This window comes from Octopus sinensis, linkage group LG19 (genome assembly GCF_006345805.1).
Source record: "Octopus sinensis linkage group LG19, ASM634580v1, whole genome shotgun sequence".
In the NCBI taxonomy this organism is placed as follows: Eukaryota; Metazoa; Mollusca; class Cephalopoda; order Octopoda; family Octopodidae; genus Octopus; species Octopus sinensis.
In genome coordinates, this window is record NC_043015.1 from 14,969,120 (window position 1) to 14,985,276 (window position 16,157).

Sequence of the window (16,157 nt, forward strand, 5' to 3'; positions counted from 1 at the left end):
AATTTATTATGAATTGCTACCATGAACTTCCCTTCAGTTGTAGCTTTCCCTAATGAAATCTCAGCTATAATGTAAACCCCACTTTTTGTACCTTATTTTATCCTGTTTTTTTCTTTTGCTTTGTGTGTGTTTTTTTACACTCTCGTACGATGTTACTTCCCAGATGCTTTGTATTAAATTTCTTGTACAATACATGAGTAAATATGGTAATTTTTCTTTCTGAGACTTCTTTCCTGTTTACATTTTGCTCTATAACTATGTTGCAACAATAAAACTGGAACCAAGAGGGGGTTGGCAACAGGAAGGACATCCGGCCAAAGAAAATCTACTTTGACTCGTGCAAGCAATAAAAAGTGAACGTTAAAACGATAATGAAGACTAATATAACCATCCATATTTCACTAAACTCTAATCAAGAAGAGCAATAAGCGGCTTTGATCACCGATTATCCACATTCGAATGTATAATAATTAAAAAGGTTTCATTTTATTGCAAAACGAGCTCTATGGAAACATTATGCTAATTAGAACCACCTCATGTTTACCTATGGTGGAAATGGAAACGACATTCAGTTATTCTACTCTTATGTGTTGTTTATCCACAATCAGCAGAACTATGATCAAAAGCGCCCCAGCCATGACCATTTCATCCTTCTCTCGAGCGAAGCATCACTAGTATTACAATATTGTTCTAGAGGGTAGCGTTTGATATGACGGAGATTTGGCTGTTATTTCTAGCTGACTGAACCATCACATATGTGCCGTGTTGTTCAGTCCCAGAACTGCTTTAATCGAAAAGACATATAATCAAAAGAATTTCTATCACAGTCCCATCTTGTTTTCAGATTCTGTGTAACCCGGAGTACTTTATTTTATTTATCTATTTTGTGAATGGCAGGGTGTGGTTTGACGAGATTTGGCTGCTATTTGTAGCAAATCGAAGGCCAGCATAGAGGCTCCTCTTATTGGTATTTTCAAATCGATCGGAGTCGTGCGGTGCGCGAGAATGATTTGGGCGAATCAAATTCACCGTTCGGTTTCCACTCCCAGTAGGAACCGCTTCGCTTAGGATGTTAACGTCACAACTTCCTATTTTACATTAAGAAAAAAAATCATGCTTGTTAATACGATTCATATATCAAGATTTGTATATTGCAATTATATAGAATTATAGACAATAAACGTAAGTAACATGGTATATCAGTCATTCTTTACATTAGTAACTGTTTTAGGTTACAAACCATTGGTATTTTAAAGATCCACGAAATATGTTAAAGAGTATTGTTGAATGTGTGAAGATGTTTAAATGTAATAACTCGTTAAAAATCTGCTTTTCAAAAAAATAAACTGCGTAAGTCATTCTAAATTAAGTAATTTTGTTGTTTTTATATTCATCATTGCATCTGTTATCGAGGACCGTATCGAAACAATTTTAAATACTTAAGGAACTTGTCGAAGAAGCGCATGTTTCTTTCCAACATCCCAAACAGAATCGTTCTTTAATTAGTTCGAGATTTCTATTACTCAGTTTGTAATCAATAGAACGAGAATGAGCAACGAGGAGAAAGAGTAGTAGCGAGTCTCGACAACAGTTCCAGAATAGAAGCTGAGAACAGTGAATTAAATTAAAGTAGCAGGTGAGCTGTTATTTCATAGAAGAAAGAAAGGAGCCGCTGCTGCAACTGCTGACACTCGGAGCGTCATCGCGCAGAAGAACTCTTCTGTGTTAGAGATGTTAATTGGATCTCTATCCAAAATGGATGCTGCTCTTTGGTAACCATCTCTGACAACCAGACGTTTGCTGAAAATTACTATTTAACTTGTTCAGCCTCGCACGCTGGAGCAGAGCTTCGAAAAGGTACAGTAAAATGCTCACACATAGAACGATTGTATTAAACATCATATTTGGGTTTATATCTTATTGCTGGTTAAAACAAGAGTTCTACATAGTTCTCTCTCTAACCTTTTTAGCATTCTTCATCTTAATGGGACGTTATAAATACTGTTTTTTTTACACTTTATCCTGCTGTGTGACTCTTATATCGCTCGCCACTTAGAGAAATTCCCTTTTTCTTTAACGTTATCCTCTTTTTATTCCCAGTTCTTATTGTCGATTAACCAAATGTTACCTTTCTACAGTTACCAACTGCGGTACTATTGTACCAATGCTCTTAAAGTCTGTTAACTATGTGCATAACACTTAAACACATACGCATACAGATTATCACACACACACGCACACATACAAACACACTTCCTCTGTTCATTCTCTTGACACTCCTAATCTCAGCGAGTCTTTCTCTCTCGTTGGCCTGTTCAATATAACATTTTAACTTGTGAGTTTCTTTTTCATTATCTTCTTTACTTTCGTATAACAGAAATATATATTTAAAATTTTGTTTACATTTTATTTAATTTGTAGCATTAATTTAAAGCTTGTGTCATTGTGTTTACATCAGCAACGGCTGTCAACGTTTGTTCTACGTTTTAAACATCTTCGCGACTCTCAGTTTAGGCTACTTGTCATATGTTTTTCTCATACTTCCTTAAATTTACCATCTTGTACACCTTATTGTTTTGCTATCTACTCAATAATTTTCTTTCTATTTGTCTAGTGATTAAATCAGCTATTCAAACTGCCGTCCTATCAACCTCGTTGACAGAAAACTACATACAATGAAAAATATCAAATAAAGAAAAGACTTTTTATTCCTCAAACGTCGTTTTCACACAGATAATTATATTCGTATCGTCTTTGATTAAAACAACCTCCGAACCAAAATCTGGAATATTTTTTAACCAAATAATAAAAAGAAGGGAAAATGATTACTAATTAATCGTTGCTAAATTAATCCAAGTAGTTTTCTTGATCTGTTATTTGTCTATTCTTTTCAATATCAATTTTTTGAAAATTGGCACTAAAACTCATTATGAAGGAATACAAAGTGGTTGTTTTGGGTAGCGGAGGTGTTGGCAAAAGCGCTCTCACCGTGCGGTTTGTGTCTGGTAATTTTATGGAGAAATATGATCCGACTATTGAAGATTTCTATCGGAAGGAGATCGAAGTGGAGACTGCTCCTTGTGTTCTAGAGATCTTGGATACAGCCGGCACGGAACAGTTTGCTTCTATGAGAGACTTGTACATAAAAAACGGCCAAGGCTTTGTTATAGTATACAGCATTACTAGTCTGCAGACTTTCCAGGATATCAAAACTATGCGTGAACAGATTATGCGAGTGAAAGGTGTCGATCGGATCCCTATGTTGTTGGTTGGGAACAAAGTCGATCTTGCCCAGACTCAGCGTGAAGTGAATACTATAGACGGAGCTCTTCTATCTGATAACTGGGGCTGCCCATTCTTTGAGACTTCTGCTAAAACCACACTTAACATCGACAATGTCTTTATTGAGATTGTGCGGGAGATGAATGCTACACCAATTAGAGAAAGAAGAGAATGTTGCAGTATTCTGTGAACACAGGTAAGTTTATCTTACAGTTTGCTATTATGGAATCTGGCTGATGTTCAAGTGTTTACTTCAATTGTAGTTGGTGCTTAAGTTTTTGCTTCTACAAATTATCTTAATATATTTTTATAAGATTATTTTTGACAGTAAATGAATATTTATTCGAACTACACCTTCCATATGTGACAGTAATTTTTTAATTATTCAGCTAACTTTATTACAATGTTTTTAAGACGTTTAGTATCTCTCGCTTGTCAAGTCAGTCCTCTGCCCTTTATGGCCGCCATCCCACTGCTATATCACATTCAACAATCAACAGCTACCTATCCCTGAACGAAATGTTCTCTTTATTATTCAATCAAAATTTGAAAAGACTCTACTCTGATTTTTAGATTAGGTGTTATAACGAATTATATATATGTAAGTGGTTAATGATTGCCTGAATTCTGTCCTACTCCAGTTAGTTCCACATGGCATTCTACAATAGCGCCATGTTAATTTTGACTGTCCCACAATGCACTTTCCAGCTTGACGTCACTTTAGCATTGTGTTGCTAAGTGGCACAGCCAGCTACTCTGATTCATTCAATTAGCGATTTTACTGTTTTCCCCTTTAACAACCAACTTCATGAACTCTAACCTTTTCTCAACATATGCTTATATATAAATTTCCTGCTATAAGTTTCTAAATGAGACTCCCCTGTCGTTTAGTCTTTTATAACTAAATATCAGTAAGCAATGGTGTGCCTGTATGTATGTATGTATGTGTATATATATATATTATATATATATATATATAAATATATATGTGTGTGTGTGTGCGTATGCGCGCACATTATCAGTTACATATAGATATGTATGTATATATATATATATGCGTGTGTGTGTGCATCTGTCTATGTGGTTACTTGTATAATGTCATTGTTTCAGTAAGTGTTAATTCCTTTTCCAATTCGGTATTTCATAGCTTGGGAGTGTCTGTCTTCAAAGTCGACTTGAAATTTACTAAGATTTTTTTTTTTACCCAATATATTTTATTCCTTTTAATAATTAGGTAGCGGTTAATAAATATACAATGCAGTAGTCTTACGTAGTTGTTGAACTTTGTAGCAGTGACACTTGTAGCTGCAGGCCATATCTTCAACGACGACTGCATACCACTGATATAGTTTCACATCATGTGCTTAATGTTGACTAAAATTTCCTTACTTTAAAGACTACCCGCAGCAAATCTGCAGTGTTAACCAAAATACAGTGCTTGTTATGCGTTATCAGTGTGATTAAATAATAATAATTATTATAATATTAAAAACATCGATGTAACGTAAACTTATGAAAACGTCTAGGTACAATGTGAACAATTTTGGTGTGACATTTTCAATAGGAAAGTTCAATTGCAGATATTATGTAGAAGAAATATTGGAAATCGTTAATATCTAATAACAGTGAGAAGAGATATAAATCTTTGCTAAGGTACTTATTCTGGGAGATGCACGAGCTTTCGAGTTAGCCATTGGCAACTTTGACCGTGCATAACGTCACCGAAAGAAATTAAATTGGTTTTGAAATATTTTTTTTCCTTCCTACCAAGCAGATGTTCGTGAAATTTTGTTCAGACAGTAAAGTCGTGTCGTGTTGCTATGTAAACAAACATGTCACGTGCACATGTCTATATATCTAATCGCGTCAACTGCAGAGAACTGTTATGTCCCGTTTACATCTTTGTCAGCTACACGGTTGGCAATTTGAAATTAGCATGTTTTCTTCTGTAGATTTCACTCTTTAGAAAGTAAATTCATCGCGTCATGCGTGCGAATCACTATTTTACAGTTTGCCAAGCGTTTCTATTGAAGTTATGATAATCATCTGTTAACTACTGTAGAAACTGGAAGACTGCTTTTTATTGAAACAAGGGGTTTGTGGGATTTACGGTAGTCGAAAGATATTTACAAAACCCCTCTTTCCATTCTTCTCTAGTGTGAATTATAGGCATATTAACCGACGCTGAACTCTATTCTGGCGATCCTGCAAAAATAATTGACAAAGTTGATCTCGGTTTGGTTTGAACTAGAGCTCTAACTAATACCTCTAGGCTATTGGCCCAACGCTCTAATAATTACGCCAATCCAGCGTCGAATTTAAAATTTAACAGCAGAAACAGCGAGAGAATTATTATTTACGAGCAGTGTCATTATTTAAATGTTCAAACGGACCGATATTTGGGTGCGGTTTAAGGCAAGAAGCCAATGAGAAAACTGCTCCACTATGATGGGACACCATTTAGTTAGTGGTTAATATTCTACATGACAAGACAATCTTCTTGTACTAGATTCATCGAGGTATTCCACAAATATAATTAGAACACAGTGAGACGCCTCCAGCTAATTGGGTGCCCAGTTATCGAGCAAATACCATAACATTTCATTTGGCGGTATGCAAATTACGTATGCAGAATCGTACATTAGTATATAAACAGTCACATGGCAAGCTGGTAGTTGAAAGTAAGTTGAGTACGAACGGTGGTGAACACTAAAGTATAAATATGATATTGGTTTCAGATTTTGGCTTAAGACCATTAATTGGAGGGGGTGGATAAGTCAGTTACATCGACTCCAGTACTCAACTGGTATCGACCCCAAGAGGATGAAAAGCAAAGTCTACCTCGTCAGAATTTGAAATCAGAACGATAAGTCGGACGAAATGCCGCTAAGTAAGCATTTTGCCCGGCGTGTTAACGAATCCACCAGCTCGCTGCCTTAACTTATATAATACATATGTTTATTGTATATACTGACATTTTAGATGTATGTGTATACAACGGCGACATAGAGATAAAAAAAATTATTTCTGAACAAACTATAGCAGGCTAAATGCGTAGATGTGTCGACATACATTTTTATGTGTGCGAATGTATATACACAATTATATACATATGTATTAAAATATGTGTAAATATATGCAACTATTTATCTTAGATATTTACGTGTGTATACGTGTATACACTCACACACACAAAGGCAGATGTATAAGTAGGTGGTTTCGGGTTCACTCTTACTTCGTGGCACCTTGTTTCTTCTATAGACCCAGGCATCGTGTGTGTGTGTGTATATATATATATATATATATATATATATACATTCATACATTTATATTCATACGTGTGTGTATGCAGCTTTGTTTGATACACTGGTGTCGTTTCATTACATCAGCGTAACTTAGCAGTTCGGCAAAAAGGTAATAAGAATGAGTATCAGATTTAAAATAATTACTGGGACCAATTTGTTCAACAAAGCCCTTTGGTGCTTTGGCGCCTGTATGTCCACTGTTCAATCAGTAAATCAAAAGAATACAAAAAAGTGTATAAATGGTTATTGCAGCCATGCTGGAGCATGGCCTTGAATGGTTTAAACGATGAGATTGACCCTGCTGCATACTTTTAAGTTTAGTACATACACTACCAGTCTTTCTTCACCAGACCTCTCAGTTATATGCACTGAAGCACACCAACACTAGTAAACTTGTGATGATGAGATAAACACAGGCATCCATCCATACATATTTATTTATATATTTGTGTGTATTTCAGTCATGTGACACGGTCATACTGGAGCGCCACCTTAAAGGGTTTTTAGTCGAACAAATCGACCCCATGACTTATTTTCTAGGCCTTGTACTTATTCTATCGGTGTCTTTTGCCGAACAGCTAAGTTACCGTGACTTAAATACACCAACACCGGTTGTCACGTGATAATGGGGCTACAAACACACATAGATCAATAGATAGATGCATAAGTACGTATGTACATACATACGACGGGCTTCTTTCAGTCTCCGTCTTCTAATTCCACTCGCAAGGCTTGGGTCAGCCTGAGGCTATAGAAGAAGACACTTAGCCATGGTGCTACACAGTGGGACTGAACTCGGAATAATGTGGTTGGGAAGCAAGCTTCTTACTACACAGCCACATATATGTAGGTATATATTTGTATCATTACCTGTGTGTGTATACAAACACACACTTGGGCACAAGAGCACACTCAGAACTTTTTCACCAAGGTGGGCTGCTCTTCTCAGGAACCACATACTGCCAATCATTCTGGTCTTTTGTCATCTTCATGACATTTCACCTCTTAATATGAATAGAACTCAGGGAAAAGAAGAAACCCAGGAAGACATGGGCCGAAGTTTATACCTGTTTCTTTTCTGTAAGACCATTCATCTGAAGATACCAGGACCATGTCTTCTTTTCTACTAAAAACCTTCATCTTATAAAGACCTGTTGATTCTAAGTTTAGCTTCCAAACCTGGAATTTCTTTTCTAATTTCTCTATAGATTTAGCTATGGGAATTAAATCATCAGCATCCTAGTGTACCCATAGGTATCTTGTCTTAAACTCTTAAGGAGAGGACTGAGGTCTGAACCTCGTTAGACTCCTACCACCAAATTACTGTATGTGGTACCATGTCAGATACCTTCTCCAAATCAGCTAAAACCAGGAATAGTGGTTTATTCTTAACCAAGTATTTCTCCTGCAGTTGCCTCTCTTGGAAGATTGCATCTGTAGCACCTCTTCTGTCCATGAAGCCAAACTGCATCTCATCTAGGTCTGCTCTGTCTTAGATCAGTTGTGCTTTGACTCTCTCTATGGCTTTCATAGTGTGATCCAGTTGTCTGATTCCTCTATTGTGCATGCTTTGCAAGGTATCTCCTTTGCCATTATAGCAGTTTACAATGATACATTGCCAGTCATTGGGTATACTACTGGCTTCTTTCAGTTTCTATCTACTAAGTTCACTTACATGCTCAGTTAACCCTGGATCAGTAATACAAAATACTTACCCCTTATTTTATATATTGCTGGCAGAGAGATGAATTGTTGTTATCTCTAGTATTCGAATGTCCATCATTGACAAGACCTGGGAAGGTTGAAGTCATGCGATCTGGTGATCTTGGTGCTGGAGGTGGAAAGGATTCATCTCCTCTCTAGCGATATAAATAAGCATGCATTTTGCACTGAAAGCCAATATGAGAGTTTCTCATGGTATCCACTGCAGTATAGTTTGTTCTGACAGAGCATCCACACTTAAATGGGGATAAATAAAACTTAGCCAAGATGTCATATGGTAGAACTGAATTGAAAACCACATGCTTAGAAGTGGACTTTGTAATCACACGCTCATGCCAACACCTGACTGAAGATTTTACTTACAAGTATGTAGGTACTTAGCAGCCATCTATATAAGTGCTAATTAAGCTTGATGTTGCTTAAGATCAGTGATCAGACAAGAATCAATATTTTCAAAGTGATATTACTGTAAACAGCTTCTTTATGAGCATAGACATAAATTTGTTTTGTATGACAAACAAGAATAGAACTCAATAGTGATTATTTTTCAATTGATGGATTGTTTCCAATCTTGCAAGAAAACATGTCCGGTCATTAGGAAATATGGGAAACTAGTACAAGTTGGCAACACTAAAAACATCTGGCCACATCAAATCTACCTCAACAAATCTGACATATATATATGCACACATACATACATATCTATATCTTAATAGATATATATATATATATATATATATGTACATGTATACATATTGTTTGTTTTTTATGTCAAGTTATGTATAAAAATAATTTAACGATTTAGTATTTAATCCAGCCATATCCAGTCTAAATATTCTACTCATTTTATCTTTAAACTGACTAGATCCAACCTCTCACACTTACCTTACAATATCATTTAATAATATACAAATACACCATTGAAATCTTGAAACTACAAGGTTGTCCGTGATTAATTCAAAACAATGTGAATAAGTAAGCAATTCATTTGACATAAAAATCTAAATGCTGAGGGGTTAATAATAAACTGAAGGATTACTCAATACTATTTAGCAATGTACATTTTGATTAAATGTTTACGAGCAAAAGGTTGACTGTGACTTCTAAGTTTCAGTTTGCTTGTTTTTGACAAACTGACAAAACCAAATTATCACCATTGTTATAACTTTGATTTTTCCATACTTGCATAGGCTGGATAGAGTCTATTGAGGCAGATTTTCTATGGCTGCATGCCCTTCCTGTTGCCAACTTTCATCTATTTAACAGACAATGTAATATTTTCCCTTCCCAATGCAAAATATTAGAAATAATAACCACTCCAGGTATGACAGTGATGCTCATTTACAATTGTGACACAATGTCAAGACAAGGAGAGACTGTGACATACACACATACATTAAATGATGATGAGGAGGAGGAGGATGACAACAGGCTTCTTTCAATTTCTGTCTATCAAATCCACTCATAAGGCTTTGGTCAACCCAGCAGTTTAGTAGAAGACACTTGCCCAAGGTACAACTTGAGACAACCAAAAAACATGGTTGGGAAACAAACTTCCTGACCACAGCCACACCTGCACCTATAACACGCAGAGAAAAAGGAGAATTACCTAGCAAATAGTTTAACATTAATAGATGAATGTGTGTATGTGTATTTGACTCAGCTTCATATGGCTTAAAGTTTTGTGGGTACATAAGATACATTCATTTTATCAAATATCAGAAGAGAGAGAGAGAGATTTAAGACAGATTCAAGATGTTTTCTAAGTGTTAGGCCTTTATTGGCCAACTCAGGTTGTATTGTGATAATGCTGTGGATGCGACTCCAGCTATTTATTTATTTTTAAACCTACATGCTTGAACTAGAAGCTGTCATCACTTTGGTGGCAGACTGCGGTATAGTGTATTCAGCAACATTAGTCCCTTGTACTGCACATGGTTGGGTGGGATGTTGGTGGCTTCTCTTCATTTCCAAGTATTTCTTTCTTCATTTGTACTTCATCATTTATGTTGGTGCTTCTGGTGGCTGGCAAGAGTGATTTTTGCATGGAACAATTGTCCACAGAGGTTACATCTGGTGGTTAGTGATGGTCTTGGTTGGAGTTGGCAAGCATTTTGTTATAGCCATTTACCATCTACACACACACAAGTGTTTGTGCATGCATGTGTCTTTTTTTAAGTATTATATGTATATATATATATATATATATATATATATACTTTGAACTTCTCCAAAAAGTGAGTTATAAACAGTGATGATGTTGTTGGCATTTCTCTTTTCCACAAACAGCTTTGACATTTGATGACATGAAGTAAGACATCCCTTACTGGAAAATCAAGTATGAGCAAGTGACAGAATGAGCCTCTGACTGTAAACTATTGCCTCAGTAATATATTTGTCTATGGCATGTATGCTAAAATGATTTGCATGCAAGTGTGTGTGTGTGTGTGTCTAAATATGTTCATACATGATGGTTGCCTCATCTTGTCAGATGATAGCTGTCTCACATTCAGCTTGACTGTTCTTATTTACTTTCATCTTTGTATGGGATGTGTGGGTGTGACTTTTTAGGCCAGCCACTGGTCAAGTCTGTAAATGCTGATGCACATCCATTACCATAGGATTATATAAAATACAAAATAGATCAAGAAATGAAATAATCGGAAAATATCTGTATGTCACTGGATTTCAGTGACAAAAGCTTGACAACATTTTGCCACTCTTTTGGTCGCTATACACACATACATACACACACATATATAATTTTTCTTATGTTCCTTATTCCCGTCACCTAAAATGTATCAGTTATCCTAATCCTAATGGTAGTTGCATTTTTAATTTGTAAACTTAATCTAGGTAGCTGCTGAGATGTAGCTTCTGCGTTATAGTCTTGCTTACATAACATTTTTATAGATTTAAGGCCTTAACTGCTTTCCTTACAAGGGAAATATAGTCTATTTGTATTACCTGTTTTATTAATATTTCTTATTAGACTGAGCAGTTTCTAATCTCCATATCCATATCATTATGTTCATATAATAATCAATTTTTAAAAAAACCAAAAGTAGAAGTCAAGATAGGCTCAACAAAGCTGCTGTAAGCTACATTGCTTGTTGTAGATTACTATATTCTCTTTACTCTCTTGAGGTACTCATTTCTTGCCCTCCCCTTGTTAGTAGGTCTAACATACTCAACATTCTTATCTGGTAGAAACCATTTGTATTTTTTACCTTGCTGTATTGCTAGGCCATTCATTTTGTATATTTCCTTGGCAGGTACAAATTTTTCTTGTTATACCACTGTAAATGCATATTTGAATTCACCAAATTTTATTTGAATGTCTGTGGAATATTTCCACATTGAAATCCAATAGGTTTACATTCTTACTGTCAGTTGTTTCATGCAGTTTCAAGTCATCCTGAAGTAAAGTTGAGAGATGTTTCTAGAGACAGGATACATTTATATATTCCATGCTTTGGGAAAAGGTACGACTGTGGGTTTAATGAATGAAGAAAATGTACTGACAAGGTATCATCCTATAGGATCTCCACGCCTTTTCAAATTAATATGACATCCTGATAATTCCATGGCATCTATTATTAGAAGTGCTGGTACCATGATAAAATGCACTCAGTTCAGTGATTGAGCAGGGGACAATTTAGTCTTGTTGAAGACATAACCTCTTTTGTGCTGAAGCTGCTAGTGCACTCTGTAAAGTGATTGGTGGTAGGAAAGATATCTAGTCGCAGAAGCTAAACTTAAACCGAAAACACTTATTTAATGCAGTAATTCTAAATAAGAAAGTGGATGTAAAATGATAATTTGTATTGATTTAAACATAATTACTCAAGAATTTCATGCTATAGAATTAGATTTGTGCAATCAGTGGAAGGTATATTTTGTTCTTCACATATGAAGGCCAGACCCTTGAGCTTTATCTGGCCATTCAACACAATGTAAAGAATGTAAGGGGTTTATGTTTATGATTGTTTTAGTAAAAATTTTAGGTATTTACAAAAAGTTTAAAGGTAAACAAAATAGTTTAAAAGATAGGACAAAATAGTTTAAAAAATAGGAGGATGATCAGGTAACAGGGTTACCTGAATAAAAAGAGTGCAGCTGTTTGTTAAAACTTTATCCAATACAATAGTGGTGTGAATTTCCAGTATTTAAGCATTCATTTTGTTAAAGTGGTGACAGTTAGTGAAAGATTCAGAACTTGTAGTTAGGTAATTCACAGATAGTACCATATGTAATTTAACAAAGTTGATGGCGTTCTTTTCAGCATTCCTGAAGTATGAAATATTATTACTGTAATGTTATTTGATTTTTCCACTTTATCATTCCTATTTTTGGCAGAGGTAACTTCAGCTTCGTTTATTATTGCTTCAGTATTACATAATTGGTTGAGTAGTAAACTGTGGTTTTTCTGCTTACCACATGTGGTATGGTTACTACAACCTTTATGCAGTTCTTGTTAAGAGTTTCTGGAATTGGTGGTTAATTAGGAAATGTTGATCCATTAGCAGTAGAAAATATTTGTCAGTGTTATTCTTAATATTTAAGAAAAAAGGGGTGTGTGAACCAACTATGGTTATGCGATCTGTTCTAAATGTAGTATACCCAAGATGGGGATGTGTGAGTAGTTTTATCTTTGAAACCACTCTTTGTAAAAGCAGTATTGTAATAGCAAGCCACTATGTCAAAAATATTTGGTGAAATACTCAAGATGGTGAATGATCCAACTGTAACGCCACTTCCAGAGTGATGGACCCTATAGTTCTAAGAGTGGAGTAAATAGGACATCTTAGACATGTTGGGGGTGATTTGTCCACTGCCCTGATGGTTTATGGGTGAGTCCAGGAAGACAAAGGTTAGTGGAGTTCACACTGAGAGAAAAACAATTGGTTGTTAGCTTTAAGGCAATGTCTGACAGACTGGCTTCTTGGTAGGTTTCTATAGTTGGGATGAGGTGTCAGCCATCTTGGGTAATCCTTGGCACAGGATTTATCTCCTTCATAGTAAAGATATATCCATATGCATATTTATACATATATATGTACTTATACAAAATATAGATATGCATACACACGCACAGATATGTATACATATACATACACACCTATACATACATATCTTTTCCTGCTCTCAACATTGTTTCCTTATAACTCTTTAAGTTGTATATTTTTAATGAAATTTCACAGAAATATATTTCTCTGGGTGTAGATTGTCATTCTGTTGATAAAATGTTGTTAAAAATTGCTAAAAGTAGAGAAATTGTTGGTAATACAATTGGCTGGTGTGGAAAGTGATCTAGAACTCATCCTCTAAATTTATTTCCTTTAATTTTATCAACATAATGATGTTTTATTTAAAAAATATGCATTTTAAAGAGAGTTATGAAAGAAGGATGGGGAGAATGATTCTAAATTTCTCCAAATAATTCTTTAATTTCATCATCATTTGTAATCTTCACCCTTGAAAATGTTTCTCTACAAAACTTCATATACATTTTTTAGAAAGCTAGTGGGAAATAGAATTGCAGAAAGTTGTAAGGAAATAGAATTCACCTTATGCTGTAGAATATTGGCAAGCTTTTTATTTTCTGCTTCTCCATTTGCTAAATAAATCTGTTGCTTGCTTGTCTTCTAACTACCTGGTATAATGCTCTGCTGCATCCATTCTTCCAGTCTTTCTAAGCCTGTCTTTTTGAATTTACAACTCTTGTCTATTTGACTGTTTCATCACCTTGTAACCTTCAATCTGGCTGGAACTTCGCACCAGCCACAGACTTGGTCTGTAGTCCCATAAGAATTTCTGATTCTCATCTATGTTATGCATCTATTTCTCCTCCTTATCATCGAATGCTTCAACTGGTACTTCTAAATTTCTGACTGGTCAATGGATTTTTAAGTTTCTGTATCTCGGTGTTCACCAGATTGATTGGTGATCAAATGGCTGGCTGATTTCCAGAAGTAAGTGTTGTAGATCATCAGGTTATGTGCATCACAGAACTCCAAAGGCCTTGTTTTTCCCCTCATTTTGAAAACCTAAGTCATAGCCTCTGTGTACATTGTGGAATCTATCAGAACATTGTCCAATTTGTCTGAAGTCACCAATCACGAAGATAAGATCCTTGTCATTTGTCATTGAAATAACCTACAAAAGGGATTCATAAAAACAGTCATTTGTTCATCTGCCTGTCCCATTTAAGGAGCATATGCAGAGGTATATGCTGCTGCCATGCTTTCCAAGACTACTCTAAACATAATTATCCTATCACACACTATGGCTACTTCAACAACTTTATTTATCCATTTCTTTCGCTAAATGTATGCTCACACCACCCACACCATTGCTATTGCCTACCGAGAAGAATTTATACCTTTGTTCTTTGCCCATGAGAAGTTTGGCTGAAGTTTCCCCATCTCTTACTTCTGACATGCAACATGCATCCCACCCACCCCACTCATTTTAGCTTTTCAAAAATCTCATTAGATCTATCTTTCATTGTGCTTAAATTGATGGTGGTAATTCTAAAGTTTTGGATTTCATAGGAAAAGTAAATGAATAGCTGGGGGACAACTTTCAGTATCTGAAACAAAGGTTGGGTGAACATTTGTCTGCAAGTAAAGGGCTCATGTCCAGTTATTTTTGCTCAATGATTTACTATTTCTCCCAGATCCTCGAAATATCTGGCCAAGTAGCAGAAAAGAAAAGAAAAGAAACAAAAGTCTCTGTGTGTATGTGTGCATATGTATATATTTTAGAGAAAAACCTCTATTAAACAATTCAATAAAGAAAGATGTTATTCACACTATATAGAAAACATATACTATAAAAACCTTATTCTAAAAATCAAAGTACAACTATTTATTGTACTTTATTGATTTTTAGAATAAGGTTTTTATAGTATATGTTTTCTATATAGTGTGAATAATATCTTTCTTTATTGAATTAATAGAGGTTTTTCTTTACAATATATACATATATTATATATTGTGAAATTTGATTTAAATTTGTTAAATTGAATTTTTCCCTGTAAGTTTTGGAATTATATTCCCTACTATTATTATTATTATTATTATTATTATTATTATTATTATTTATATATATATATATATATATTTCAAAAATTTAAACAACAAATAGAAAGTTTGTAGCTAATTCCTCATTAGTCAACGTCCAGAAGATCCTTACAATTTTGTACCTTTAATGTTGATACTATTCACTTTTGATGCGCCAGCGCTGAAAAGCCACTGGGAATAGCTAATGAATATACAAGACAACAATGTAAACAAACACAACAAAATAAAATAATTATACATAAACAACATAAAAAGCTGTGTCTATATATTTATATAAATTAAATTAGAGATAAAACCAAATCAAACAGTGAAAGACATAAACCAAAACATAAAAATAAATATAATTAATATACAAAATAAATAAAATATTTAAATTTAAAATTTATAAATTTTTAAACTTTTAACTTTTTAATACTTTTTGATTGTTTAAAAAAAAAATTAATTAATTAAAAAATTAAAAGTTTAAAAATTTAAAAAATATAAAAATATAAACATTTATAAATATAAATTTTAAATTTAAATAATTTAAATTTTATATTTTATTTATTTTGTATATTATCTTTCACTGTTTGATTTGCCTAATAGTGGTTTTATCTCTAATTTAATTTATATTTATACTGTGAAATTTGATTTCATCCTAAATCTAATTTTTCCCTGTAAGTTTGGATATACTCCCTAATATTATTATTATATATATTTATATATAGGCACAAGTGTGGTAAGAAGTTTGTGTCCCAACCTACATTATTTTGGGTTTAGT

General features: G+C 34.4%; 1 protein-coding gene across 3 annotated transcripts in view; it reads left to right on the forward strand.

The window, feature by feature from the left end:
- Nucleotides 1-784: 784 nt before the first annotated feature.
- Nucleotides 785-16,157, forward strand: part of LOC115222396 (ras-related protein Rap-2c) — a 50,380-nt gene continuing 35,007 nt past the window's right edge. Inside the window, exons 1-2 of one of the 3 annotated variants that reach the window (XM_029792623.2) lie at nt 785-1,182; nt 2,615-3,478. In XM_029792623.2, the coding sequence (XP_029648483.1) occupies nt 2,930-3,472 (543 nt within the window). In that variant the 5' untranslated portion in view covers nt 785-1,182; nt 2,615-2,929 and the 3' untranslated portion in view covers nt 3,473-3,478. Of the gene's footprint in view, nt 1,183-1,438; nt 1,858-2,176; nt 2,336-2,614; nt 3,479-16,157 lie in introns of those variants that run through there. The other 2 variants (XM_029792624.2, XM_029792625.2) reach the window with 2 other exon arrangements.